The 27,919-nt window shown below is 40.0% G+C and overlaps 1 protein-coding gene and 1 long non-coding RNA gene across 2 annotated transcripts in view; both read right to left on the reverse strand.

Annotated features, from left to right (window-relative positions):
* Positions 1–14,942: 14,942 nt before the first annotated feature.
* Positions 14,943–17,680, reverse strand: LOC119479761. The gene is made up of 3 exons (XR_005204749.1): positions 17,523–17,680; positions 17,017–17,124; positions 14,943–15,050 (listed from the first exon to the last, which is right to left on the reverse strand). It is a non-coding gene; the product is annotated as an uncharacterized LOC119479761 (long non-coding RNA).
* Positions 17,681–19,682: 2,002 nt separating this feature from the next.
* svild (supervillin d) overlaps positions 19,683–27,919 on the reverse strand; it is a 51,182-nt gene continuing 42,945 nt past the window's right edge. The window contains exons 17-29 of the mRNA XM_037754971.1: positions 27,334–27,479; positions 26,937–27,112; positions 26,583–26,718; positions 26,111–26,411; positions 25,640–25,794; positions 25,364–25,466; positions 24,572–24,779; positions 24,346–24,479; positions 24,066–24,221; positions 23,010–23,153; positions 22,674–22,786; positions 21,325–21,480; positions 19,683–21,019 (exon numbers count right to left, since the gene is read on the reverse strand). Of these exons, the coding sequence (XP_037610899.1) occupies positions 20,933–21,019; positions 21,325–21,480; positions 22,674–22,786; positions 23,010–23,153; positions 24,066–24,221; positions 24,346–24,479; positions 24,572–24,779; positions 25,364–25,466; positions 25,640–25,794; positions 26,111–26,411; positions 26,583–26,718; positions 26,937–27,112; positions 27,334–27,479 (2,015 nt within the window). The 3' untranslated portion in view covers positions 19,683–20,932. The remainder of the gene's footprint in view (positions 21,020–21,324; positions 21,481–22,673; positions 22,787–23,009; positions 23,154–24,065; positions 24,222–24,345; positions 24,480–24,571; positions 24,780–25,363; positions 25,467–25,639; positions 25,795–26,110; positions 26,412–26,582; positions 26,719–26,936; positions 27,113–27,333; positions 27,480–27,919) is intronic.

Here is a 27,919-nt window from a genome sequence, read left to right on the forward strand (position 1 = left end):
TATGAAATAATGAAAAAAACAACAACATGCAAATCTAGTACTAAATATTAAATAACATTGGATAGGATACTGAATAAACAATAAGCAAATTATGTAAGAAATGTACCATTTTTAACTATTTATTTATTTATGGTTTATTTGGTAGGGACAAATACAAAACACATAGACAACAAAGTGAAAACAGCTATCCAATGCGATGTATCGTAGTGTTAATAGCGAATGCTACTTCATCCGTCACTAGAAGGGCTTTTATGAAACTAGGAGAGTAGAACAGTGAGGTTTTAACTACTTAACAGTCTGACTAACGCCAGCTATGTGGAGCACAGCAGTTATCTGTCACCTGAGCTCTAACTAGCCTGCGTCAGCCACCTGTAGGTCCATATGGAGCTCTGTGATAGAGAAAGAGCAGAAACCATAACTAGGACTACATGAACTACATGTGACTCGGTGTTTTAGATTCAAATTGAGGAAATTATTATCCATGTAATATGTTGATGGGCTCATTTTCCATAGAAAATTAAGGTTGTGAACACTGAGGCTGTATTTCAGCACAGCAGTGCTTTCAGCTAAATGCAAACATCAGTAAACTAACACGCCTAGTGCTCACAATAACCATGGCAGCATGTTGATGTTTAAATTATATAATATTTATTGTGTTCAGTATCTTAGTTTGGTGTGTTGGCATGCTTACATTTGCTACAAAGTACAGCTAATGATACAATAACACCACACAAAATTCCATTCTCAAATTTAACACTTTAAAGTTTCTAAATAAATATATATGTAAATATAAATAAATAATAAATATGTCACTTTTAAAGCTGGTTCGCCTGTTACTCCCCCAGTGGTAAAAGAACACCAGGAGCAAATGGCAGGAGTTGAGTTTTCACCAGTCTGGTGTGTTAACTGTATGCCAAATGAATCAGAGCACACGAGGCCAAAGTGCCTCCTAAGTGACCATATGACCGGTTGCTGTAATGCAACGTAACATTTAGAAGGGTATTTTTTTAAATGGAGTCCGGCGCAGTGCTCTTTGTTTACAGTTCGATTAACAACTTGAGATGCGAAACTGGAGTTGGAGTTGAGAGACGACGACCGGATTGTTTCACAAGTAGCCAGTTTACAATTTTAAACCTTAGAAAAAAGCTAAATCATCGTCAGACGATAGCCAGCGGATTCCTAAAGTGCATTTCGGCCAATGCGTTCCACCTCTTTTACTCTCCACACGGACAGTCTACCTGCATCCAACCAAAACCTGACTACAAACGTAAATCAGAACGCCTCCGATGCCAAAATCATGTCCCGTTGCCTACAGATTCTACATGTGAATGCAGAATCTGTTTATAGAGATTAAGAGCAAAGTGATCGACTGACCGACCGACCAACATTGCCATCCCTAGAGCTGCTAGCGTGCCTAAAAGCATAAGTTGGGTACAAGGGGACACATAACAGTCTGTCTCTGTCCTCTCACTCTCAGTAAGCTGAAGAAATGGGCCAATCCCTTTAAAACGTGGTGTGTTTCTTTAAAACTCCAACCATCGCCCCCCCCCCGGGGTCTACGGAGCTACTGTAGTGTACCTGAGTCCCAGACGTGTAGAGAAAACGTGCATGCATTTTTAAACAGCAAACAGTACCTGTCTTGTGTGAATGTAGGAGCCTTTCTCTCTTTAAGTACATGTACATGTATGTTTTGTGTGTGAAAGTCTGCATGTGAGTGTATTTGTCTTGTAGGTACAGTATGTGTACAGTTGTATGAGTGAACGTTTCCCTGCCTGTGTGTGTGTGTCTGTGTGTGTGCATCTCAGCATGCAGAGGATAGAAGGAGCCTATGCGGAGAAACACACAGGAGGTGAAGTGTTCAGTGAAGTGTGTTTTGTGTATTTCGTAGTGTGTGTATGCGTGTGTGTGTGTGTGTGTGTGTTTGTGTGTGTTACGTGTACTGTGGGAGGACTGAACCTCCCATGGCTGGATCAGTGGCTAACCACAGGGGATGAGGTGTCCGTGAGAGCTGTCAGTGAAATCCAGCATGACTGCATTTTACGCATGAGCAGGTGACATTTAATGGATCGGCTCTGTTTGCACAGATGGAAAAATATGACACATTAGTTACAGAGAGAGACACGGTTATTGTGTAAATTAATAAAATCAGCCTTTAAGGCACATTTGATCTGCTGCTTAAGGAGATTTCAAAACCAGATTTCGTGGACAGACTGAGGGTGTTTATCACACGTGACGTGAAACTGGACGACAACAACAAAGTGCAAGTTGAAAAAAGCCTCGAAAAGATGATTCTCAAAGGGGAAGAAAACCAAGCCACAAACTGATAACTGTTAAGATTAAGATTTATGCTACATATTATGTAACTTTAATCAAGTAGAATTATTGGAAGACCTTAAAGGAGTATCAGACATTTTGGGAAATACGCTTATTCGCTGCCATGCCAAGAGTTCCATAAGAAAATCGATACTACGCTGATGACTGTCCGTGTCATTTTTAAAGCCATTTCACACCAAGCATGGATTTTTGTCTGAAAAATTTGCACGGAAATATGTAAATCTGATTTTGTGGGTTCTTATGAATGCTTGCACAACTCTGCAGAACATTCATGCAGTGGAAGCATATACGGTCCGACCTCGACTAAAGCGGATTTCCGCTTGCGGAAATATATGTTTGACCAATGAAATCCTTTGATCTCCGTCATCCTGCATAATAATTAGCCATGTGCTTCTGTTTGTTGCACAGAGAGTGTGTATTTTCGGGGCCTTGGAACAATGGCCGTTTGTTTTCGGGTTAACAGACTGTCAGAGAAATGGGCTTTTTTCGGACAATTGGTGTTTCGAAATAATCATCCCCTTCTCAACATCCACTTATTTATGATAAACACTAATACCTCAGCAACCAAATGAAGGACAATATATGGCTTGAGATCGCACAGCCGCTTGGATACGATGAAGATGGTAATATAGCGGATACGCACTTGCTAACGTTATATGTTGGTCACGGAACAGGGCTATCCACAGCAGCTAACATTAGCATTGATTTTGGGGTCCGATTAGTTCATGTATTGTGTAGTTAACATTAGCCCCTCAGACATTCTCTATCTGCGTTTTTGTTGTGTGAAGTGGAAACGGGAACTCTTTTGCCTCATTGATTGAAATGGAACACAGCAATGCAGATAATTTGCACCGGAACTGGTGTGCATAGTCGTCATGGGTAAAATTTGCACACAGATTTTCCGTATTCCTGCACCGCATTTTCGCATCGCACTGGTGAGAAAAGGCTTTTATGCTTCGGTTTTCTTCTCCTCTAACTGTCTGCAAGAAAGTGAAAAAAAAGTGTGTTTCCAAAAATGTTGAACTATTCCTTTAATAAAATGGCAAACAGGGACTAGAGTAGGGCTGTCATGCAGTTTTAAAGACATTTAAAATAAAATATCCTAGCTCAGGCAAGTGTGTATATTATAAGGCTTGTATACATGGGCTTGCTCCTAATTTAATGCTGAAGGTCTTCTATGGCTTTATGAATGGATGGCATGCACTTACAAGCATTTTCACATTTCTGTACAGCAACTGGACACATTAATGTTCCTCTTTGAATGCCCCATTGAATGTCTTGCAAATCAAGGTTTTATATGCTCACAGGGGGCTCGTTTGGCTATAGAGAGCCACAGCTCCTGAGGGAATTTTATTCAAAGAGAAAATAATTTCACCTCATCAATCTCTTGCTTTCAGGTTGTGGTGACACACTTGCAGCAATAGTAGGTGACCGTGTGTATGTGTTCACATGCGAGGTACTGGTGATAGATTGCACAATTGTGGTTTCACCACTTTACAGGACTGACAGCTTATTTTAAGCCCTGTATACCATCCATCAAAGTAACCCTAACTCATCACAACAAAACACACAGATTGGGCTTCTTTTCTGTGCATGAAAACGCTGCCGTGGCATTACAGAATGACCTTGGGGTCATGCTGAGACGGATCGGGGGACACACAACAAAATGCAGCCAGCAGGCAGGAACAGAAGCCATCAGGGAGGCTGTAAAACAGCAGGGAAATGGTTTTGCTCATAACCCCTTGTCAGGAGGGGTCAAGGTACGGATTATTTTACAAACATGTCAAAGCGCATGGGTGCCATTACTGGTAACACGTGCTAGCAGGGTGGAAATGGAGAGATCATGGTGATTTTTTTCGTCCGTAATAAACTCCCTTGATAGCAAATGCTTGTTATGGACTGCACTGAGGTGAAGAAAAATGCAGCTATAACGAGCACCGCGGAGAAACCTTTCTGCTGCTGCTGAAATTGAGTTTCTCACGGAAAATTGCTGATGTTGTATCACTCCGTTATATAAAACAACAGATGATCCTGCCAAAAGAAATCTCCATGAACATTTGTAGATATTAAGGAGAAAGCGAATAATGAAAAATCTAAATCATCTTCTGTGACATGTCATGGTCACATTTTTCTACTAAAACACACATATTTGGCTTTATAAACAACATTAGCTCAGACATGAAAGGCGAGACATCGTGCTGCTCACAGGAAAATCACGCTCCCGGGGAAAATTGAAGTTCAGCGGAAGGAAATAAACAAGGCGGTTTGGGACTGAGAGGAAGAGACGGCTCTTTGATGTCGCGAAATTAAACTTTGTGTTGTCTGTAGCCGAGAAAACGTTTAACTGTCTCTCTGCTCTGCAGATAGGTGAAGATGAAGGGTGTTCATTTTCATTTTGGAAAGGATGTTTCTGCACATGTGCATGTCAGTGGAAACTGTACAATGCCTACTGTACAGGGGGCTGCACAGTGATCATTCACATTTAAATCCTTAGTGACAGTGCACGCTACAATGTGTGCACTGACACATGCTGGGGAATTGAGTCAGCTGCTTGAGTTCATTACCTCCCCCTGAGGAGGGTTAGCTGGTCAGTTTGCACAGAAGCTATAGTGCTCCCAGCCGTGCTCCACACTGACACATAATATTCATCACAATTACACAGTCACCATCATTTTTAATAGCGCTTCGATGCTGTCAACCGGACTGCAAGAGAAAACCCGCTATTAAATTGCGATATTTTTCACATTTATTGACTGTGACACTGCATGTGCCTATTACAAATGGGGAAAGCCTGTTAAGGAAAACCATTTGAGTCAATTAGAGATGCAGGTTTTAACTCTAACTCAGATGAATGGACAGAGTATCTCAAAGGATCCAGGAGAGTGTGATAGAGATCATAGACGCCTTCGTTCAAACGAATAAAACCAAAGTCCTCTGATAAATATTTAGGTCAGTGGGGAATGCATTACTAGAGCTAGGACGATACACCTATCTCCCGATTCGATACTATCACGATACTTCAGTGCCAATTTGATATGTATTGTGATTTGATATTACAATTTATTGCGATTTTTGTTAACTTTTTTAACACTAGACCATGTGGAAAAAGTTGAATCATGCACTTTTACGGACTTTTACTTTGGAAAATATCTAAATTAATACATTAAAATGTTTGATTTCCACCATGTATGTAGTCAGAGATATCCTGAAGTCAAATATATCAGTCATTGTCAAGAATTATTTATAAAAAAAATTCCAGCTACCCAAAAATCAAAGAATAGATACATTTCCCTCACAAATTAGTGGTATTTTATTTCATTTTATTTTATAAGGGACATGCTTTATACTTCTGGTAAATTGTAATCTAATCGATCTTATATCCATAGATGCATTTTGTATTTACGGTTCCTTTTGTTAACACCTTATTCTGAAAACCAGAAGTAGTTGCACGTGTCTGTTGCCCTCCGCCGTTTTCTGCTTTCTGCTTGTTGTTTTGGTTAATGGATACGGATATGACGTCACATTACTCAGACTATAATAATGAAAGCGATAACTTCCTTCCACCTCCGCATAGACCCAAATGAAGCAAATATATCAATTCTGGCATTAAAAAACTCAATTTCATAATCGTTAAAAAAACCTGCGATACATAGGTGAATCAATGTTTTTTCCTCGACCCTATGCAATACCCACATTTCTTTTGTCCCATCTGTGCTTTGAGGTGTATACAACAGCACCTCTGACCCCCAAATTGCAGATGTCGGTGTTGGCATACATCTAGAAAATAGCCTCTCCACTGCTGCTGATTGTTGGAGATTTAAAAGAGATGGAGAAGAGGGGCAGGATGGAGAGGAGGGAGGGAGGGAGAAGAATGGAGGCTGACATATTGAGAGACAGAAAGAGAATGAAAGAAAAGGTAGACGGAGGGAGTACATGGACGGGAGATGGAGGGGGAAATGATACAGATAAAGAGCTGCTGCACTGCAAAACACCTGCAGTGACACTGAAAGCCAAATACAAATGTACTGATTGATAAAAATATGTATGGGTATATGTGTGAGTGTGTGTGTATGTGTGTGCGTAGTAAGCTTTACAGGCAACAGTAAACACACCTATAAAAGCAATTTCACAGCATCTGCGTAGGAAAATGAGTTTGTATAAAACCACAGGAGGCACATATACTGTAGAAATAAATTATTTTGAAGAAAGCTGTAACAGTGATAAAAAAAAAAAAAAAAAATAGAAGCTCGCCAGATACTCTGTGGCAAATATCCGATCTAGGGAAATATATCACAGCTTAGTAACAAAAGAGATGAGTGAAGCCCGAAACCCCCGCCTCGCTCTAACAAACACACACTGCGAGAGCTTTATTACACACACCACTCAGTATCCTCTTTCCACACTCCTCCGTGTTACTGTGTGTCACGGGTGGGCTGACCTTGATGAAATCTGGGTACAGTATGAGCCCCTCTTCAAAAACCCTCAGCTGCAGATTGGTTTTCAGAAATTGGATTTGAAGGGTTTCAATTCAAATGAGATGTGCGCTATTTGTGTTTTCTGTGAAAAGTGTGGGAAAAGTGTACTGTTTGAGTGACTGTTTTGGAAACGGCTTCCTACTTTAATGCCATAAAGTTACAACACAGTCTTCATATTGTCTGTACAATACATAAACTGTACAATAGATTGCTCCGTGGTGGTAATAACTATAGAGTCTAATACTAATCACAGATATGTGGTACATCTTAGCAATATGTAGCACTGACAGCTACAGGGTCCAAATTCAAAACAATGAAGTTGTTGCCCATCTGCTCCTCCTGCAAGACTGAAAGCAGTTAGCGCACGTTTTCGCAATTTCAGTGTTATCTTCTAGACACGAGACAAGACACACGTTAGCCTCTGGCCAGCAGCAGTAGTCGGAATCACTTCACCAGCTGTGTGTCTCACATACTCACTGACTGGATAACCCAGCATGCACTTGGACCACAGAGAGATGTCATTTCAGGTCGGGCAGAATCTAACGTTAACGTTATCTCTGTTGATCCGGTTCGTTTGCTTGCTTCCATGGCTGCCGAAGGCTCTGTTTACGTGCCAATTTGTTTCATACGTATGTGGCAAAAGGGTGTTGAAATGTTTTCTTAATCTCTGATGACATATCATGGTCATTTTAATGATTTATTACAGTGAATATATTACATATTGGTCCTTTGAACAATAGTGAACTTAAAGGAGTAGTTCAACATTTTGGAATATTCACTTTCCTGCCGAAAGTTAGACAATTGATACCACTCTCATGTTTGTACCCTGAATATGAAGCTACAGCCAGCAGTTATCTTAGCTTAGTTTAGCACAAAGATTGGAAATAGGGGGAAACAGCTAGCCTGGCTGTGTCCAAAAAAAGTAAAAAAATAAAAATAAATCCACCCATCAGCACCTCTAAACAGCACCTGTGACCAAAAGTCTGTTAAGTGTGACTAAACATTTCCATTGGTTGCAAGCGGTCTGGTGCACCTGACATTTGCCTGTGTGTGTGTATGTGTGAAACCGCGCCCTGTACTTCTCCTTGAGCTACATCATGACCTTAAAACATACCGGTAATTCAAAATGACGAGAACTATTGATTGTTTTTTCGAACAAGAAAATACTGCAGGGCCCATTACACCTGAACGGCCCAGCCCAGACCCGACATCATCGGTGGAGGTAACCGCTCCACCAGCTGTCTCCCCGATCGCCGGTAAAATACCTAATCCTGACTCTACTCTTATCCCAACGTAATATGTAAACATGTGGATTGCACTTAAACCACTTATTTTTTCTCATTTATAGACAAACCAATTCAAAAATTTAAGTTATATAAGAAATTGCAACATTTCTTGCAGACGTTTGATAAACGATCCACTACTGCTGCAGTGAAGGAGGGATAATTTGAGGATGAAATTGACATAAAAGAGACAAAAAATGGCAGAAAGGGGGGAGGGGAAAATAAATGCTAAAGCACTTAAGTACAGAAAACGAAGAAGCTCTATATAAAATTTGTCCAATTTTGTCATTTTGAGACACTTTGCTCAGATTCTTGCCATCAGTCGGTTTGACAATGATAGAGGTGCCATTATGGAGTAAATCGATTCATATAAAAAGCAGGAGAGGAGGTATAATATGGAGACTGGAGGTGAGGAAGAAAGGAAGAGGAAATGATGGCAGAGAGCGTGACCTTGCAGACCTAATTCAGTTTCCTCCTGCCATAGAAAAGGTCACTCCATATCAAACAGTGGACAACCCCATTTAGCTGGTGCCAAAGAACGCGATGGGCTTAGCGAGGATTAGACGGCGAGCACAAAAAAGCTCACTGGCTGTAATAAGTACAGACCGAACAGGGTTAGCTGAGTCCCATCATCATACTGAAATTATGGTTCAATTACAAAGCCATCTCCTCCTGCTAAAATCCCTGTGACACATAGGCAAGTTTCAGTCTGCCTCCAGAGATCTGCAAAGCACAGCGATGCCAGCTATGACCATGCTGTCCGTGATGACACACAGCAGACCTACAACACCGTAACTGAAGCTCCTGATTCTGATCATAGTGATTTACGTAAGAGGTTTTAAGATTTTTCTATTCTATGTCATGTCATTCCTCTTGCATGCAGGTATTTGGTCATAAAACAAAGTATTAGACATACAGTGACAATTTGACCTAATACGGCACTAGATGAAAAGTCAATCAAAGTTTGGTACAGACATCAACATCTGGCAATGCATCCAGTCGTTGTCGAGATATTTCAATACCAACCAAAAATGTCAACCTCATGGTGACACTCAACGTATTCTCATGTATGATATTGTATGAAAAGTTATTCCTCATTTTTCGTGCGTTCTCCAACGAATGTCTAGCAACACGTGTCAATTTCCACACGACATGCATACAGTCTTTTCAAAATAAACTTCCACCTTCAAAGGAAAAATCTTGGGTAGGTTTAGGCAACAACACTACTTGGTTCGGTTTAGGAAAAGATCATGGTTTGGGTTTAAATAATTACAGAAGTGGCGTTACTTAAGTACGAAAGTTACGTGACTAGTAAATCAAAGCTGACTTCTGGTTTATGATTATGTGTCTTAAATACGCACTGATTTCGTGGAATATATACAAATTACAGCGCATTCATTTTCATAGGTACAGCTATAAACGGTGTATCAGCCTGTGACACAAAGTGGAAAGTCATTGGTCATGTCTTTAGAAAATATTGCACGGGAATGATGAATGTCTGTACAAAATTGTTTGTGTCAATTCATTGAGTAGATGTTGAATAAGTGAATAAGTGAAAACTTTGACCTGCTGGTGGCACAAGAAGAAAAGAACGAAGATCACCAAAGTCATTAGCATTTATCTTCTAGGGACCTTGAATATCTGTAGCAAACTTCATGACAATCTGCCCAATAGTTGTCAGAATATTTCACTCTGAACCAGTGGCGTGGGCAGAAATCACAGTATGGTGGGCAAAGAGAAAATTAGGTGGACCTAGCCCGTCCAAGACCAACCAGCTACTGAAAAGCATATGTTAACCAAAATAGGCCATTATAACTATACTTGCCTGAATGCACCACAGTTTAATCATACAAGTTGCAGGCCTATACATCATCAGAGGTAGCGTTATGTTACAGGCACCAACAAGACGAACGTTAACAGCATTTAATGGCCTGGCACGGCGGCCACATATTCACACACACACACACACACACACACACAGCTGACGGACGCAACAGCATCATTAAGCAAGCATCAATAAACATGCCCAGCAATATTAAAAAATTACACTTAAACATAGCCTGGCACGGCGGCCACATAAACCACACACATACACACAGATGGCTGACACAGCAACATCTGCATTAAATCCAATTGTACACCTAACAAAATCTATACCCAATAAACAATAACATTGTAATAGACCACTACAGTACAAATTTATGTAAATTAGCTTACTGTTGATGATTCCAGCCGGAGACGTTGGGGCTTGGTGTTGAACACTGAAAAGAAGAGCAGGGACAAAGAGTTCAGTCTGATATGATGCCCTGATGCCAGTTTTTATCAGACTGACAGTTGGAAAGAGTCTTTCATTAGTACAGCTTATTATGGGTATAGGATGATGAGGGGCCATATACGTGCCGTAGAAACTGGCGCAGGAGAAGGCCTTGGTTGAGTATGATGGTTGACCTTGAGATGTATTCTCTTCCTCCTGCTCCTAACGACGTCTTTGTTTGCTTTGTTTCACCATTATTTTGATCTTAACCTACATTTAAAGCAGCTAGCGGAAAGTAGGCTTCTGTTCCTCACTGCACCGGTGTTTCGGTTTAACGAGTGACTGTGTTATCTGGTGACTTTCAACCAAATGCATCCGTCTTCTTGTAGTAACTTATGTCTAATAGTTAACATAGATAATAAACACAGAGACATTTTTATTAAAAATTGATAAAGTGAAATTCAAGGCTTTCAACAGTTGCCGTCACTACGAGCAACCACGACGCATTCGGCTGAGAGACACCAGTTACCACGGTCACAAAACACCGGCTGTACTCTGAGTGAAAAGGAGAAAGGGGAAAAAAAAGTGATTAAACTATGACCTCCAACAAGAACAGAATATGACAATACAAAACCTCATCTCTGAAAAGTTTTTACTTTTACTTTCTTTCTTATCACTTGTTGTGAGTCATCTCTTCTTATCTGTTCTCTCTTTACTAAAAACTGAGTTCTATGTTCAATGGTTTTCAAAAATGTCTGCCTTTAGAAATGAGTCATTTTTCTTTTCTGTTTTCTCCAAAAGCATAAAATACTTTGTTGCAGCCTCATATTTTAAAAAGTAATATTTTCTTCAGGAGGCCACATTGACGTGGATTTCTTACCAACCAGTGTTACGGTGATGTTTCAAATCCTTTCTGCAGGTATTTTTTTGTTTTTCACACATTTTTCTCTAAGCTCTTACTGAACACTCTTTATCATGACTGATATTATTCCTTTATCTTTATCCTCAAGGATAAAGGGATATGTGTTTACATCTGCCATCAGCTTTGACACTGTCATTGCTTTCTGATGGGTGTCTGTATTGTGATCCTGAAGACTTAGTATATTTTGCTGTTGCGCTCAATGTGAGTTTCTCTGGATGAGTGCCATCTACATCTAAAAATGTTCAGCTCACTGTGCAGACATCCAACATGCCTGAGCACCTCAGTGATGGCACCAAATCAGAGACAATACAGATGGTCATGATTGCAACTCACCTAGTAGTTACGTATGACAGCTGGATAAAAGAAATCAAATACTTTTGAGAGCTGAATGTGTATGGTGTTGTGATATTTTTTATTTTGATTTGCCCTGTTTGGTTGTGATGAAGCTTCTTTTGCATTGTTACATACTGTACAGCAGACTCTGTTTGGTATGTTAGTAGCAAAGAGGATAATTCTCATAGCTTAGAAGGCTACCAGTGCTGCTTGTTTCTCCAGATGGTTTAGGGAGCTAGTCTCAGGGATACGGCTTGAGAGGCTTTGAAGCAACACACGTTATTTTCAGAAAAAAAATTGAGAATACCTGGGGCCCAATTATTATTATTATAGTCCCTACTGCTGGATACCCAGTAGGGAAAATTATGTAGGCTGAAACATCGTTGTATTTATCTCTGTTCAGTCTGGCTTTTTTTTTTTTTGTCTTTTTAATTAATTTTTTTGTACTGTCTTTCAATGTAGGTTGTGTATTTTTGTAAGTTTGTTTTGTAGATGTTTTTTATGTGATGAGAATTAAATATAATTAGAAAATAAATAAATAAATAAATAACTTTTAGCTAATTATTTGAACTGTTTATCCATTGCTTTTGGTTAGCCATTTCAATAGTTCATAAATTAGAACTGAACACCGTTAATGTTAGCTAACTATTTAAAATTAAAGTTTGTAAATTACTGTACTAAAAAAAGGTTTTCAGATTGTAAAGCCACCTGAGGCAAAATTTTTGATTTGTGATATTGGGCTATAAAAAATAAATGAATAGATAAAAAATTAAATTGACTTGACTTAGCTATTGTGATTTCTCTGCTCGCTTGCTAACTAGTTTTCATCATGAACGATCGCACCTCGTGGCTTTAATGTGTTACTACTGACTCAGGTTAGTTGGAGGTGTGTATTATGCAGTTAGCTTGTAGCTGGTAGCTTACTGGTTAATTATTATTTACAAAAGATCAGCATCACACAAATTTATAAACCTAACCTAAATACAAATACATGAATAGATCTAAAAAAAAAAAATGTGATTATTTATTTTTTCTATTTTCTTTTTTTTTTGCCTTCCACATCCCCCTCGTAACTTCAGAAGTACCCCTGGCTGTGAATCACTGCGTTGTAGGGTGCACTGTTCTCAGACTTAATTTATGCATTTAGTTTGAATTTTGACTAATGAGTCAGTTTGTGTTTGTTTGCCCACAAGGATGCTGTGTAGGTGTTTGATTCCTATCATCTCGAAAAAAGTCCATCTGTGAGTTGATCTGTTCAATTATTTATTATGGTGTTTGGTACACTGTGCAACAACAGAGCAGACATAACAGAAGACACAAATACGCCCACATATTAATGCAAATAAGAAGTAAGTTAGTGAGTTTTGCAGCAGGTGTAACTGCTTCATACACACAGGGCTGGTTCTAACCCTTTTGGTTAGAATCCTAAACCGCAACACACCTCAGACATCACAATGGTTTTAGGACAAAAATTAAGATTTGTATTTTCATAAATAACTGTATTTATTATAATAAAAATAAACAATTGGTCCCTCATATTGTTGTCGTAAAAGTGTTAAGTTGTTTTCACAATAAGAGTTACAGGGGTGAAAAGTGTATTTATTTATTTATTTATTTGTATATTTATTACCTCAGTGCAGAAAATGAGGAAGGGCGCCCACTGGCATTTTTTGTTTTAGAGGGCGACCACCGCCTCCCCACAAGGTGGTGCCCTATAGGCGACCGCCTATATGGCCTATGCCTTAAGCCGGCCCTGCACACACACATACAGTATATGGTGCTTACATTGCAGCTCTACTTTCTACCTTCCATTTATCTCATGCTTGTGATTGCAAAACATATGCAAGATGAATGGATTCAAAATCCTTCCCACACCATCAGTTGAGACATATTTTTAGTGGGGCTTAGACAAATCCCTTTGTGTCTTGAGATTAAATTTTCGGGCTTCTATCATCCTCACTCAGGTACAGAACTTTTGGCATTAGATTATCAAGCAGCTCAGCAGCAATGACGAAGGTCTGCTACCTGAATACTTCAGAAAAACAAGGTCAAGCAAATGCTACTTTGTATTCATTCAAGCCAAACACAAATTGTGGTCCTCTTGTCCTCTGTGAGGGTACTTATGCCAGAGCCCCAGCTGTATGTTGTCTAAAACTCCTCCGGGTGACATGATGGTCAGGGCTGGCCTAAATGGTTTTCTCTCTCTTTGCAGCAGATGGATTGAACAGCAAGAAGATGATAAACAGGCTGAAATGATGGATGCGAGATGGGGGAAGATCTTTCAATCAATCTGTCATCCGCAGTTCCCCTCTCATCCGCAGGAAGCGTGGAGTGATGTCATGGTCGATACAGGCAGGCTTTTGTCACTGGGACATGTGTATGTGTGTGTGTGTTTTAATGCCTGCATGTGGTGCACAGTACCTGCTCGTGTCAGAGGGTGGTGCAGGAATAGGAAGGGTTTACATTTGTTTGTTTTTGTTTGTTTGTTTGTTTGTTTGTTGTTGAGGTGTGTGGGTGTGTGTGTGTTCGAATGTGTTGTGCTGAAGTTAAGTGGGCAAACTGTCACCATCTGCTGCCTGGAAACACCCGCTGACATTACACATCAGACAATAGAAATGCTCACTTCAGCAGTAGGCTCAGTGGGAGCAGCTCTTCTAATCTAAAACATGTGTGCTATGCAAGTGTTTGCATGTTTGATCTTAATTTCTTATTTATTTAAATTCCCCTTACAACAAGATCACCTCCCAAAAGACTCTTAAGATTCTATTAAAGGGAAAAACGACACTTTGAAAGTTTTTTTTTTTTTTTTTTACTTAATAGGCCTTTTTAACATAAGATATTTTGATATGTCACAGTGGGAACAACACAGGTGTACATAATAAAATGAATGATGGCTGAACTCTATTTAGCTACTTCAGTTTCAGGGTCCTGGTATTGTATTGCCATTACCGACCAAGACACTTGAATAGTAACAGAGCCATGTTAATGTTATTAGTGACACCTGTGCTTTTCATATTATAACAAATCAAAATGTCATTCCTAATGTAAAGACTCCTAATATTTTGGTCTGAGAGTAAATTGAGACGAAACCAGAGATCCTGCTCTATATTGGTCGGTTGTAAATTACATAGTCAGAACTTTTCGATAAGCACTCCTTCGAGCGAATACTCGAAAAACAATAATCAGAAACAGCACCAGTCTCCATACAGGAATTGTCAAATTAAGTGGTGTGTCCCTTTAAGTCAAAAGCATAAAACGCAAAAGAAGATAAAACAATATTTGGCTTTTCATAAATTACCAGAAGGCAAACCTACAGTAGGGATCCCTGATGTGAATCATACCTGATGGATCAGTATACTGTATATTCTTAATCCCGCTGTAGCTCGTAAGCAGTCTGGGAGAAGATGGCGAGTTCATCTCAGCAGCAGGAATCCAGAGTCAGAGCGCTGCTGTGGAGGAGAGCCAGAGAGCAACATTGATTAGCAACATTATCACCTTTATTCCTACTGATTCAGTGCACACACATACAAATACACTAAGGCATCCAAGGTTATTGCAGGTTTGTTTCGATTCAATATTGGCTGCTGCACGCAGAGAGCGCACAATGAATTTCTCAAGGCCTTGGATTTCCCACTCAAAAAACAAAAGGTTTTTTTTTTCTTTCCAAGCGAGCCAGGCACTATTGCTTTGTGAGTTATGAGAATCTGAAGGAGTCTCTTGTTCTCCTCAAAGCCAGGTTCATCTCCGCTGTTCCAGCTAATAAACTTCTTACAGTGAAATACAGCTCCTGAAAAAGCAGGGGAATTGATTGGCTCTCTCTGAGGCAATCAATTCTCCTAAAATATCTCATTTGGATGCAGCGTTTATTGAATCTTTTTCTTTTGTCATCCTGCTGTTTTGTTGATGTTTTCTACTTGGCAATTATGACCTCATCACATCTTTCAGCACAAAAATTAAACACACACACAAACAAAAAAAAATTAATTATACTGGTATTATCTATTTTTGTCTCTTTAAAAGTTTTGAAATCAACACAAAGAAGAGCTCCTTTTCACCAGAAAATAGGTTGGCAATGACAGTTTTGGCAAAATTGAACAATTGCTGAGGTAAAATGCAAGAAACAACAACAAAAAAGACCAGGCTTTGTGCTGTCTAGAGACAAATGTGGTAATGTTTTAATGGTTGTGTCCAATACATTAGCAACATTTACAGATGTCTATCAACCATTTTCTAAAAATAATTACAGTTTGACATTTTGAAAACACTCTTATCTGCTTTCTTGCAGCGCATTATATTAAATCAAATAAAGACATTTACCAAAATGTCAAACTATTGCTTGAACACTGAGAGCTGTTTTATCTTTAGTGAACCTGACAACAACATACATACGACCGAGCATTAGGGCCACATTGAGGGAGGAAAAAATCTGAGATTTCAATAATAAATTCATAATATTGCGAGAAAAAAGTTGTAATTTAATGAGAATAAAGTCATACTATTTAAAAAAAAACCATAATATTAAGAGAACAAGTGTCACTCTGCTGTATTTCCCCTCTAAAATAACACATAAAACTACTACTTTATAATATTTTGACTTTCTTCTCATAATATTGCGATTTTATTCTCGTAAAGTTATTCTCGTAATAATATGAATTTATTCTTGTAATATTACAGATTTTTCCCCGTAAAGTTATGACTTTATTCTCGTAATAATATGACTTTATTCTCATAATAGTACGCTTTTTTTCTCGTATAGGAATGACTTTATTCTTGTAATAAATATGACTTTTTTTCTTGAAATAGTATGACTTTATTCTCATAAAATTACGACTTTTTTCTCTTAATATTATGATTTTATTCTCGAAATCTCAGATATATTTTTTCCCTCAATGTGGCTCTAATATTCCGTCGTACATACTGTACATGAGCCACTTTATTGGGAAAATGCAGCCTATAACTTCTTCTTACTTATTCTGTTGAGTTACATTTATCAATACTGAAAGCAGAGGAAAACATAAAACAGTATATGTACGGTTGCACTGGTGATGTTGTAGAACATACAGGTTTTTGTCACTTGAGAAAATCTTGTTTTTTAATTGGGTTTACTTCATAAAATATTGCTTAAACATGAGTTCAGGCTGAGTTCATGATTTCTTCAGGCTCATGCACATTAAAAAATTTGGATCCTGATCAAAGCTCTAAACTATTCTCCCTTCCAGGACTGCCCATTCAGCTCCATCATCTCATATCCAGCGTGTTATTACTCAAGCTGATTTGCTTTGTATTAGCAGTATCATTGTTTTGCCTGCATGTCAGCCGCACTGTAGGCTGCTGTGGCACCTGAGCCAGAAGGCAGAGCGATGCAGGTGATTAATGCTCGCAGGACAGAGTACTGTAGATAATAAATAAACAAACCAGGCCTGGCCTATTCGCTGTTCGAGGAAGCGGCGGCTGCCTCCTGCCATCTGTTGTGGAGACAACTTTGCTGCTGCATTTTTGTTGGCATCAATGTGACAGCAGGATCTGTAAAGAAGAGATGTAGAGATAGTTTGTGTGTGAATATGCGCGTCCTTTACGTCATACACAACTATTGTCTGTGTTTACAGTATGTCAGTGACCCTGGATGTGTGATGCACAGATGTGCTGCATCACAGCTATGAATTAGGCAGAACATAAAGGATATTCATGAATGATCTTAACACAATGTTAGAGGAAAATTTCCTCCAAAAACAATTTCAAGGAGCTCCTTTAGTTTATTTTGTTTATTTTACATGTTTTGTACTCATCCCTTATTGATTATGTATGAGGCAAAAGGCTGCACAGATTTAAATGGAGAGCTTTACAGAATGTAAAAGGTTGGACAGACAATGCCACCTGGTGGTTTATAATGAACTCGACTTTCACTATTACTCTTTACTTACCATAAGTAGGCTTCAGGAGGTCTTCAGAAATATTAGAAATAAGATAACCCTTTTCTTCCCTCACTAGAAGTAGTTAAATATTAAGGACTGTTATGCTCCCCCTCCTTCTGATCATGCTGATCCTGTCTCATGCCTAATCTTGGTCTGTGTTTCTTCTCTCCAGGTGTGGCTGCTCTCTCTTGATTGTGAATCAATAAAGAGGGGGAGGGGATTTGGGATCACTCTCTCTTCCACTCTGGCATGGCCTGGCCTGGCAGCAGCATAGTGACCACATGTAGTGTTTTGTTGTTTAGTTCTTTATCTTTTCTGGTGAGTCCGGTGGTCTAGTTTTCGGTATTTTGTTTCTGTATGTCAGGGTTTAGTTTGGGGTTATGTTGTTCAGGGGTAGAGGGAAGCACCCGGTTCGGCCGGCTCTGTAAGAGCTGGGCTGAGGTGGCTTCCCTCTTTTGTTCCTTTTTGCCGGCTCACCAGTTTAGTTAGTTTTGGGGAACACTTTAGGGGTTAGTTTGTTTTTGTTACTTGACTTAGCTCTTTGGTTAATTATTGGTCAACTATTTGTGTGTTGCACTTAAATAAAAACTTGTATTTTTTTGAAAACTTGATTCGTGTGATTATGTTCGACCTCGTCAACAAGCTTTTCTCGGGGTCGTAACATAATTTGGGGGCTCGTCCGGGATTTGAACCCGGGACCTCTCGCATAACAGAGGTTATGTCTTTTGAATCTTACCTTTTCTGGGAATTTGTTGAGGGTTTTAACAACCTAGAGGGGAAGTTATTCTATAATTAAAAATGAACACTTGGTGAATGTTTATTGGCTGAATCAAATATTTTTTAAATCTATATTTGACTACTTTTAGGGCAACAAATGAATAAAGGATTCATTAATCCCCAGAATTATATTCATGGCAGTGTGGAGGCTCTGAATCAGCATTTGGACTTTCCTGGTAGTAAAATATAATTTAACAGTTAACTTGGCTAGCTGAATAAATAAAACATTACTAAAGTGACCATTTGTAGGTGATATGGGGTCACTCCTAGTGTTAAACCCACAAAAAAACACAACACAAATCTGTTCCCTTGAGTTTTATTAAGAGTTTCAGCATCTTTTAACTCATGGTTAGGATTTTCCAGCACACAGCTTTAACTTACTTTTGGTTTTTGCTGTTTTTATTGTGTTGTACAGCAAATAAACCTCTAAAAACTCACAGTACACTAACACTACCTGCCTAGCTTCAAATGACAGACTAGCTAAATGTTAGCTGCTAACCGACGGCTAGCTGGTCATTGCTAAACTTCCGCGAGACTCGCTGCCCGACGTCCTATCAAGGTCAATGCCTAACTTTTACATCTCGCAAGAGTTTGTGGGTTACCTTCTTGACACGACCAAAATCCTGGCTTTAAGGCCTAAAGCACAATAATATGATGTGGAAGATTGAGCCTGATGAGCTACAACATCACTCGTGACTGTTTAAGTCATTTTAATGTAATGGGTGACGATGATAGCTTGACAAGCTTCTAATGAAACAAATTATATAGGCAACAGTAGCAGACATGTTCTCACAGTGGACATTTTGACTTGTCTGACACCAATGTTACTATTAACATGAATACTGGCTGTGTTCAGTTCAGATGGACCGGTTCCAGGGCTCTGGTGTTGTGCCTGCTGACAGAGCTTTTGGAGACCCCTAAATGAAATGGAGCCATCATTAATGTTTGAGGTTCACTTAACACGCCTAGGAAGATGTTTAGAAAAAATAGTGGCTCTGTAATGTTTTGCTTTACTGTTCCAGTGGAGACTTTTCCATCTAAGAACAGCAGGAAAAACACACACAAATAAAATAAATGAATTCCAAAGACGAATACAACATGGTAGTTGTATTTCTACTGCAACGACTACTAGCACTGCGTGGCTGTTGTAATTTTGATCCCAGTGGGGCTTTTTCACAGCAGGCATATTGACTCGTCACAGTAGGAAAAACACAAGTGGTACTAATAACACTTAACGACTGCTCTGCTAATTGAAGCCCCTAGTAAGCTATTGTTAATTTAATTACAATATTTACACCTGTGTGTTTCCTACTGGGACACAGATACCGTTTTTGAGAGCAATGTTACGACAACGTAACCATGCTTTTTTAAAAGACGGAAACAAGAACCAAACATTTTTAAAAATACTTTATTTAAAAGGGAATCTTGAGCTGTAATATCTCACTTCCCTACCACCGATGTTTACTATTTATGTGCCATGAAATAAAAGCTGGCCTGGAAGCTGTCTCTCCATACATAATGTAGATCTCACGTATCACAAAAAAAAAATGCATATTGCAACAAATTAATACACGATTGTTAGGCGAAAGATATTTTTGTGAACATCATGCAGAGATTTTCTTAATTCAGACATCACAGGCAGTTCTATTAACAGTATGGTTTACACATAACATACCATTACATCACATTTGCAGTATACATTGGTGTTAGCTACAGCTATAAAGTTACTTTCTCTTACATACCCGCACACACTTAATACTTTTAAAGTTGCACATTTACACACTCACGCACTCACACACACACGCACAGATACACAAAAACATATATAACAAGACAAACGGATTAGATTTGGTCCCTAACAACCAGTTGATCAGAGGGCTGCCATCACTAGCCATTATCCATGAGAACCAGGAAGTATTCAGTACCAAACTTGAAAAAATGTTATGGGTCAGAGTTAATTTTTCATTTAGTTTTCTTTGGGGTTATGGAGTTTACTTTACACACATCTACAGTAACAAATAAAAACTGAATATATTTGCTGTTACAATTAGAATACAATCTTGGTTTTAAGACCGCCACGTTTCTCTCAAACGTCTACAAATTATAGGGATTGTTCTCCGGACTTTGACTTGTTTTGCTTCTTTTCTTTGTCATCCTCTAAATGGAGACATTTTTGCTGAACAATTTAATCCCATTACACAGAGCTGGCTTATTCCGTGAAATATAAAAATCAATGAATAACTCCCCTCAGTCATAACACCACATGCAATTCTCATACAATCACATTCTCACATGAAAATCGACACCGTCTGGCGTCAGATATAAAAACACATTCATTTATAGTATATTACATATTTATAATGTGAGGGTAACTATTTTTTACCATACAGGGAAAACATCTTGCCATCAAAAAGATTAACAATTGCACATAATGATTGGCTAAAATATTTCAGTGACACATTCAAAATGGCATTGCTATTAAAAAATAGATCAACATTTGAACAAAATTGTACATTTGCTTTTCTTTATCCTTTACAAAATGAGGACATTGTTTTTTCTTTTAAATGTAAGAAAAGCTGCTGGGAACATAATAAAAAAAACAAAAAAAAAAACAGGCAGATTTGTGTACAAAAAAATGTGTTTTAAAACAGACTCTTGCTTTTCTTCAGATTCTTTTGCTTCCAGTTTGGCAGAGCGTTGAACTCGACTCGACTCATCTCAAGAAGTGTCTAGAAAAGTAAGAGGACAACAATTGTTAATAAAAGATATGTGACAATATATTTGCTGTAAGATGCATGTATGCAGCTGCATATATGCTCGATACAAACACGATTGACTTGTCTGGTCAAACAATTTTCATTATTATTATAATTTTTTTTTTTGCTTTAAGATGACCCCGGCGCATGCTTTAAAATTTGGCTAATACTTATACTGTCACAGAGAGGAAATAATTAACTGAAATGCAATAATCTGACCTAAACAATACTAAACTTTAAGCTTTACGATCCTATTTGAGAGCAGCCGAGTGGCCTACCTTGAAGTCCTGGTCGGACAGGTAAACCTCCAGGCGTAGAGGGTCCACTCCCTCTGGCAGGGGTTTCCTGGTCAGCTCCTCGATGGAGTACTGCTGCTTACTGAGCTGAGACAGCGCCTCCTTTACTAACATCACCTTGTTCTTGGAGCCCTCGGCCTGCGTACACAGATCATTTACAGTAGGTAAACATATGCAAAACTGAACTACTGTTGTTTCCATTCGTCTATTAATGTAGAATTATACAGATGATTCCTGCAGGAAAGAATACAGTGCAGAGTTTCCTGAGGCTGATACGACACTGGTTTCAATCCGAGATGTTGACTTTAACCCAGCTTGTTACAGAGACAATAAATTAGGCATTCAAAGATGAAGTGTGTAGGATTTGGCAGTATCTAGCTGTGAGGTTGCAGATGGCAACCAACTGAAACTTCTCCTGTGTGCCAAAACGTGAACAAAACGTGAACCGCCCTATCTGGTTTGTCCGTTCTGGGCTACTTTAGAAACCTGGTGGCCGATTCCGGGAAGAGGACCCGCTCCCTATGTAGATAAAAACGGCTCATTCTAAGGTAACAAAAACACAATACTTATATTTTCAGGTGATTATACACTAAAGAAAACATACATATTAATATTATACTCAATTTCTGCCAATATATCCCCCTAAATTCTGCTTATACACTGTTCCTTTAAACTTTACATTCATTTTCTTTTCATTTACAAACTCTGTTGTGATCTGTTTCACTGTGGAATTTCTACTCTACACTTTTTTTCTCTTCACTCTTCACTCTTCACTTTACTATGAACATGATTGTGCATGCCAGCTTTAAATAGACATGTCTGGGGTATGAGAGACTTTATCTGATCAACAGATCTGGTTGAGTGAGATGATTTGGATTCTTTACAGACAGCAGTCTCCTGTCTAAGCTGTGACAGCTCTCCTAACCCCAACACAGACTTGTATAGTATAGTAAAAACTGAGACATCACAATGACTACGTATACATGCTCACTAAATTCCACTATTATTTTGAATATGACAATATTCTGAATTTGATACGGGTAAACAGCATATTCTGTTTGGATATGTTATGTTTCTTAATCAGGTTTTTGGATATGTGCAAATATCACAACGTCAACCTTTTCAAGAAGGATGTTGAAGAAATGAAAGAGGGAGGCTGTGTTCGCACAGTCGGACATGTCCACCACCGGTTACGTTAATCAGAGTATGCACAGCTGCATGTAAATGTAAATATTTGTGGAATATTTATTTTCATTTTCCATGTAAACAACTTAGTAGGAATATTGTCTTTTTTGGAATAAGGGCAAAAAACTAAACATCAAGTATCCCACCTTTGAAGGGATACTGGTGTCCTTCTCCCAGTATGGGAAGATGTTGGTGAAGGTGAGAGGTTCACAGCCTGCTAGGACCAGATATGCCAGAGGGGGGCGCCGAGGATTCTTCTCTGTAAATCATACAACAGTGTAGAAAGATGTGTAAAACATGCTTTTGAGTTCAGTTCCAAATTATCTGTTATATGGGGACAAGTAATGTGTGCTCAATACTGATGGCATACAAATAAAAGCAATAGCAGTATTTTATGGTAAGTGTTTGGCTGCTAAAAATGTCCTGATCAATGACTGTAGACACAGACTGTTGAGCTACAGTGGTCGTCTGTGAACTCTGACCTTTGCAGTACTGCAGCACGGTCTCCATGGCACACTTCCTCTCGTTGTTCCAGCGCATCTTTGCAGAGCCGGTGCACTCTGTGTCTTCAGGCTGCCAGCCCTGCCACAGGTACACCTCCATACGGTTATCCAACAGGAACAGGGCTGGAGAAGGAAGAAGGGAGAACACTTACATGTATATCATCCAGTAGCACTGAGAGCTTATATTGTCCAGTTATGTTAGGCAGACAGTAACAATAAAACACATCCATCAACAGAGAGAGAAGACCCTGAAAGAGTCTTTTAAAGCACGTTATTGTTTAGTTTTCATCAGTCCAAGGTCCAAACAGGGAACAATGTGTAACTGAATGTTTTTGTAATTTTTGTGCTTCTTTGAGTGCGCCCTAAATAAGAAACCTACCAATACTCTCTTTTAACTAAATGTGTCTGATTCAGAATAAGGGTGACTCTAAAAAAAACAAAAAAAACACTGTCAGTCTGTAAAGTGAAGCCAATGCTGAAGTGCCTTAACTTGTATTCTTTCCAATAGCCAGCAGGGGGCGACGACTCTGGTTGCAAAAAGAAGTCTGATCGTATAGAAGTCTATGACAAAAATACCCTACTTCTCACTTGATTTATTACCTCAGTAAACATTGTTAACATGAGTTTATGGTCTCAATCGCTAGTTTCAAGTCTTCTTCAATACAGCATGATGTTAATTTAGTAAATTATGGTCCCATTTGGAGTCAAATAGACCATAAAGCAGGGTATGCTTTAGGGCGTGGCTACCTTGTGATTGACATGTCGCTACCACGACGGTGTCCAGTCTGGGAATAAATTCCATTGTCGATGTCTTCTTTGTCAGGCAAGGCCCAAACATTTTACAGATACATTTCTTTTTGAGTATTGACTCCAACTGGCTGCTATTTAACATATTCTAAGATAACATCTCAGAAGTAGTTTTATATTGATTTATATTTCAGAAAGAATTTTAGCTTCACAGAAAGCATCAGACAAATAATAAACATATAATTCACTAAAATGTAACACTGCTACAGGTGTGTGTGTGTGTGGTACCTGGCTGGTGTGCGGAGTATAGGTTCCCCTGCAGGAAGGGCATCGCCATGACTCCCTCTGTCACCCTGGCTGGATACAGCCGCTCTTCCCCTTCGAACACCCCGGAGCTGGCGCTCAGCCGGAACAGCCTGGGTGTGTAGTTGTATTTCCCTGGATCTGGAGACAACACACACACACATCAGCTCACACACTGAACATAAGCAATCAATAAAGATCTTTCTCTCTATTTCTTGCTGATAGTTTGGGAAGTGGTTTTAAGTATGTGGATACGAGGACGCACCTTGCAGCATACAGTCGTAGGCCTTCTTGTCCTGCGGGCCCAGAGCCTTTGTGAACTCCGTGGGTTCAGATCCTTCCTCCACCTCCTCAACTTTCACGCTGCTGGTGCCGCTCAGACCCAACTCTGAGGGACACCTTGAAGACACAAACACAGAAGAATTGTCCACATATGTCCATCAACTAAGTATCTATTTACCCCCCCCTCCCCCTGCCTATTCCTTCCTCACCTCTGGGTCAGTTTGTCCGCAGCTCTTTTGGCCACCTGCCTGGCACCGGCATGCGCTTTACAGCCGTGCCACAAGTAGAGAACGCCTTTCTGAGCGTTAAGAAGCACCAGGCTGGCACGAGAGCGCAGACCGGCACGCTGGCAATCTACCTCCACCAGCGAGGCCTCCACCTCTGCCTCGCCACGGACACAGAACAACCTCCAGCCATCTGGAGAGGTCAACCAGACATGGTTAGAAGCGTTAATAATTCAGTGGCATTGCCATTAAAAATTAAAAAGTATTCAACAAGTCCCTACTAAACATTTGGTAACCATGAGTATGATACAGTATTTTATACAGTGAACCAAAGCCTCTACATAAATCAGCAGTAATACAGAGCATCACTGAAAACAATAAACAATGGCAAGTGTGTCCGAAATCACTCACTACTCACTCTACACAAAGTATCCCAGAAATGGCGGAGTTGCAGCGCAAAAATAATCTATTTAATCTCAGCAGAGCAGCGCATCACCGCTTTACTCCTTCCATTCTTACCTTTCACAATAAAAGCCCTAGATATATGCTGCATCACTGCTTACCAGGGATAACTTAGATTCACTCTGAGCATTTCGCTAAAAGGCAAGTCAACGGTACAGTCACTGCCTAACTAACCTAACTGCTGGCAGAGAAAATGACCAAAGTCCGAAAGTGTGTTTTCATTTTGCCGATGAGCTCACTATATATTCCTCGATATAGAACTCCCTGGATAGTGAGTAGGGAGCAGTGAATGAGTGAGTGAAGGTTATTTCTTACTTGTGTTGTTGGCACTGTCGTCTCTACTGCCCTTGTGGATGATCAAACCTCCCTGGAAGAGCTGGAGGAAGCACGGAGGCTCTTTTCCCTCACTCACCAACACCTGGACAACCAATCAGGCACAAACAGATGAAGGAAAACACACTTTGATTAATCCTACTTGAACACACGGCGATTCATGTGGTCATACTCAGTTAACAAATGGATAGATGAATGGATGAAACTTCTAATTGTGAAGTTTTATTGATTGTGTGGCTGTGATGGACTGATACCCACTTGTGATCCCCTGTGGCTGCCGAGCTCCACCGTCATTAGAGCCGACGTTCCCTTCTCGCTGATGCTGGAGTGACTGCCTTGCCAGAAGAAACAAGCAGTCCTCTCTCTTCCAGGAGCGCCGGCACTCAGCTCCCCAGGTTTCTGTCGCTTCCCCACTGACAAAACGGGACAGAACAGAACCAGAGTGAACCCAGTGGATAAAATAAGGCTTCCACTTCTGGACTAAAATGTGACAGTAAAGCCTCTCTTCTTTCAAACCTTGTTAACTACGCTTAAATGTGTCAAATCTCTTTGCTCTGAGCACAGATGTTTCAGTTGCACTCCATCACGACTAACAAGTGAAGTCAGGCAGATCAGTGCCATCAATCTTCTCCCAGATCTTACTACTTTGTCATCGTATTCAAACCTCCCATTCCACACGTCCACTGTTTATTCTCCGGGGCTACCTCTGTGCCAAACACCATGACTCACCGAGTGTGGTGATAGAGTACTTCCAGCGGATGATGTAGGCGTCGCCCTCGTGCAGTTGGCCCAGGCTCTCTTTGGGCAGCTCCTCCTCGCCGTGCTCTTTGATGTGCCAGGCGTCTACGGCGACTGTAGACAGCTCTGCTTGTCTTCCATCATCGGACCTCACCATGCCGTGGCCCCGATGGACGTTCACCCCCTCTAGAACTGTCTTAACTGACTCCGGCTCGTTGTCCAGCAGGGCCTTGGCGTCACACGGCTGCAGGTCCAAGTCAAACGAGGGGCGTTCAATGCAGTGGACCGGGCTCTGAGCACACAAAGACAAGGTGTTAGTAAGTTTTAAATGTGTTATTTTGATGAAGATATTGATGTTTCTTCTTAATTCCTTTAAAACAGAACAAGAAAATAAACTGATTACACGAACACAGCGTCACTGCTGAATTAAAAATGCAAACACCCTTAGTCTAATCTCATCTACCTTGACTTCCTCTGCTTGAGCTGCCTCCTCCTTCTTCCTCTCGGCCCAGTCCAGGAACTTCTCTCTGAACAGGGCCGTCTCATTGTGCTCTGACAGCCGACCAAACAGAGCCCAGCTGGGCCGACCCTCCCCCTGCCTGGAAGTCACACAAGGAAATCATTTAAAAAAACGTCTCCTATTGTGCAGCTGTACTGGCAAGATAAAACCACTAGGGGCTACAATAACACAACCAATAGTCTGACAAACTTTGATCTCTCATGCCCACTTTATAGCAGATAAAACTACCAAAAAGTGCACGTTTACAATTGTGTTAACGGCTATAAAAAGGTGGTGGGATTAACACGCGATACTCACTGAGGCACTTCTGTATTCGTGCAGGAGGCATCTAAAGGGTTGACTCTGCAGCTGCTGTAGTCGTAGCTGCCGCTGTAAAGTTGTTTGCCCAGTTTCACAGCAACTTTTCTGTCACCCAAGGGCACGTCTTTCCCGTGCCATACGTACACTTCTCCGCCAAAATCAAACACTAACACCTGATGTGGTGTATTGGCAGCAGGGGGAAAGGGAAAAGAAGGTGGATTTGCAGTTATTACAACATGTAAAGCAATAGAAACAAGTCTATTATGGGTGCTTTATGACTAACAATTATATCATCCCTTTTCACACTTTCTATGCAGGTCCCAGATTTTTTTCAGGTGTTAAATTGTCAAAACCTCCCAGACATATGAGGTCATTCCTCTAGTAGCGGTGTTACCTCTTTAGAGTCGAGCAAGGAGACACTCGGGATGGAGGCCCAGGCCTCTTCATGAGGCACCAGTTTGTCTCCCTGGAGTCTGTACACCCCGATAGAGTCTAACACCCCGCTCTCATACAGCTCATCCTCCTCTGGCTCCCCTGCCCCTATATAACACACACACAGCACAAAGAGCAGAGCAGGTAAGTATGTGTCGAGGGAGGGAACAAGTGGTTAGAGATAAAATCCTTCAAATGCTGAGATGTTCTTAAAGGGATAGTTTGGATGTTTTGAAGTGGGCTTGTATGAGGTACTTCTCCATAGTCAGTGTATTATGTATAGTAGATGACGGCCGGCATGCCCCCAAATTGGAGAAGCAGACAGGAGTTACAGCAGGGAAGCAAAGCAGTGTATTGCTGTGGACGGGGCCGGCCGCAAAAACGTATTTTAGCCACCTAAAAGAAAGACTAACCTAAAAAAAAATATCAAGTGTACTCTATATTTAGCTAAATGCTAAAAAGCATATTCTAAAAATGTGTTATGAAACAGGCTACAGTTTATAGTCACTAGTCTTTTAACTCATTTTCACTAAAAAACAGCCCAGTAA

This window comes from Sebastes umbrosus, chromosome 20, assembly GCF_015220745.1.
Source record: "Sebastes umbrosus isolate fSebUmb1 chromosome 20, fSebUmb1.pri, whole genome shotgun sequence".
Taxonomy (NCBI): domain Eukaryota; kingdom Metazoa; phylum Chordata; class Actinopteri; order Perciformes; family Sebastidae; genus Sebastes; species Sebastes umbrosus.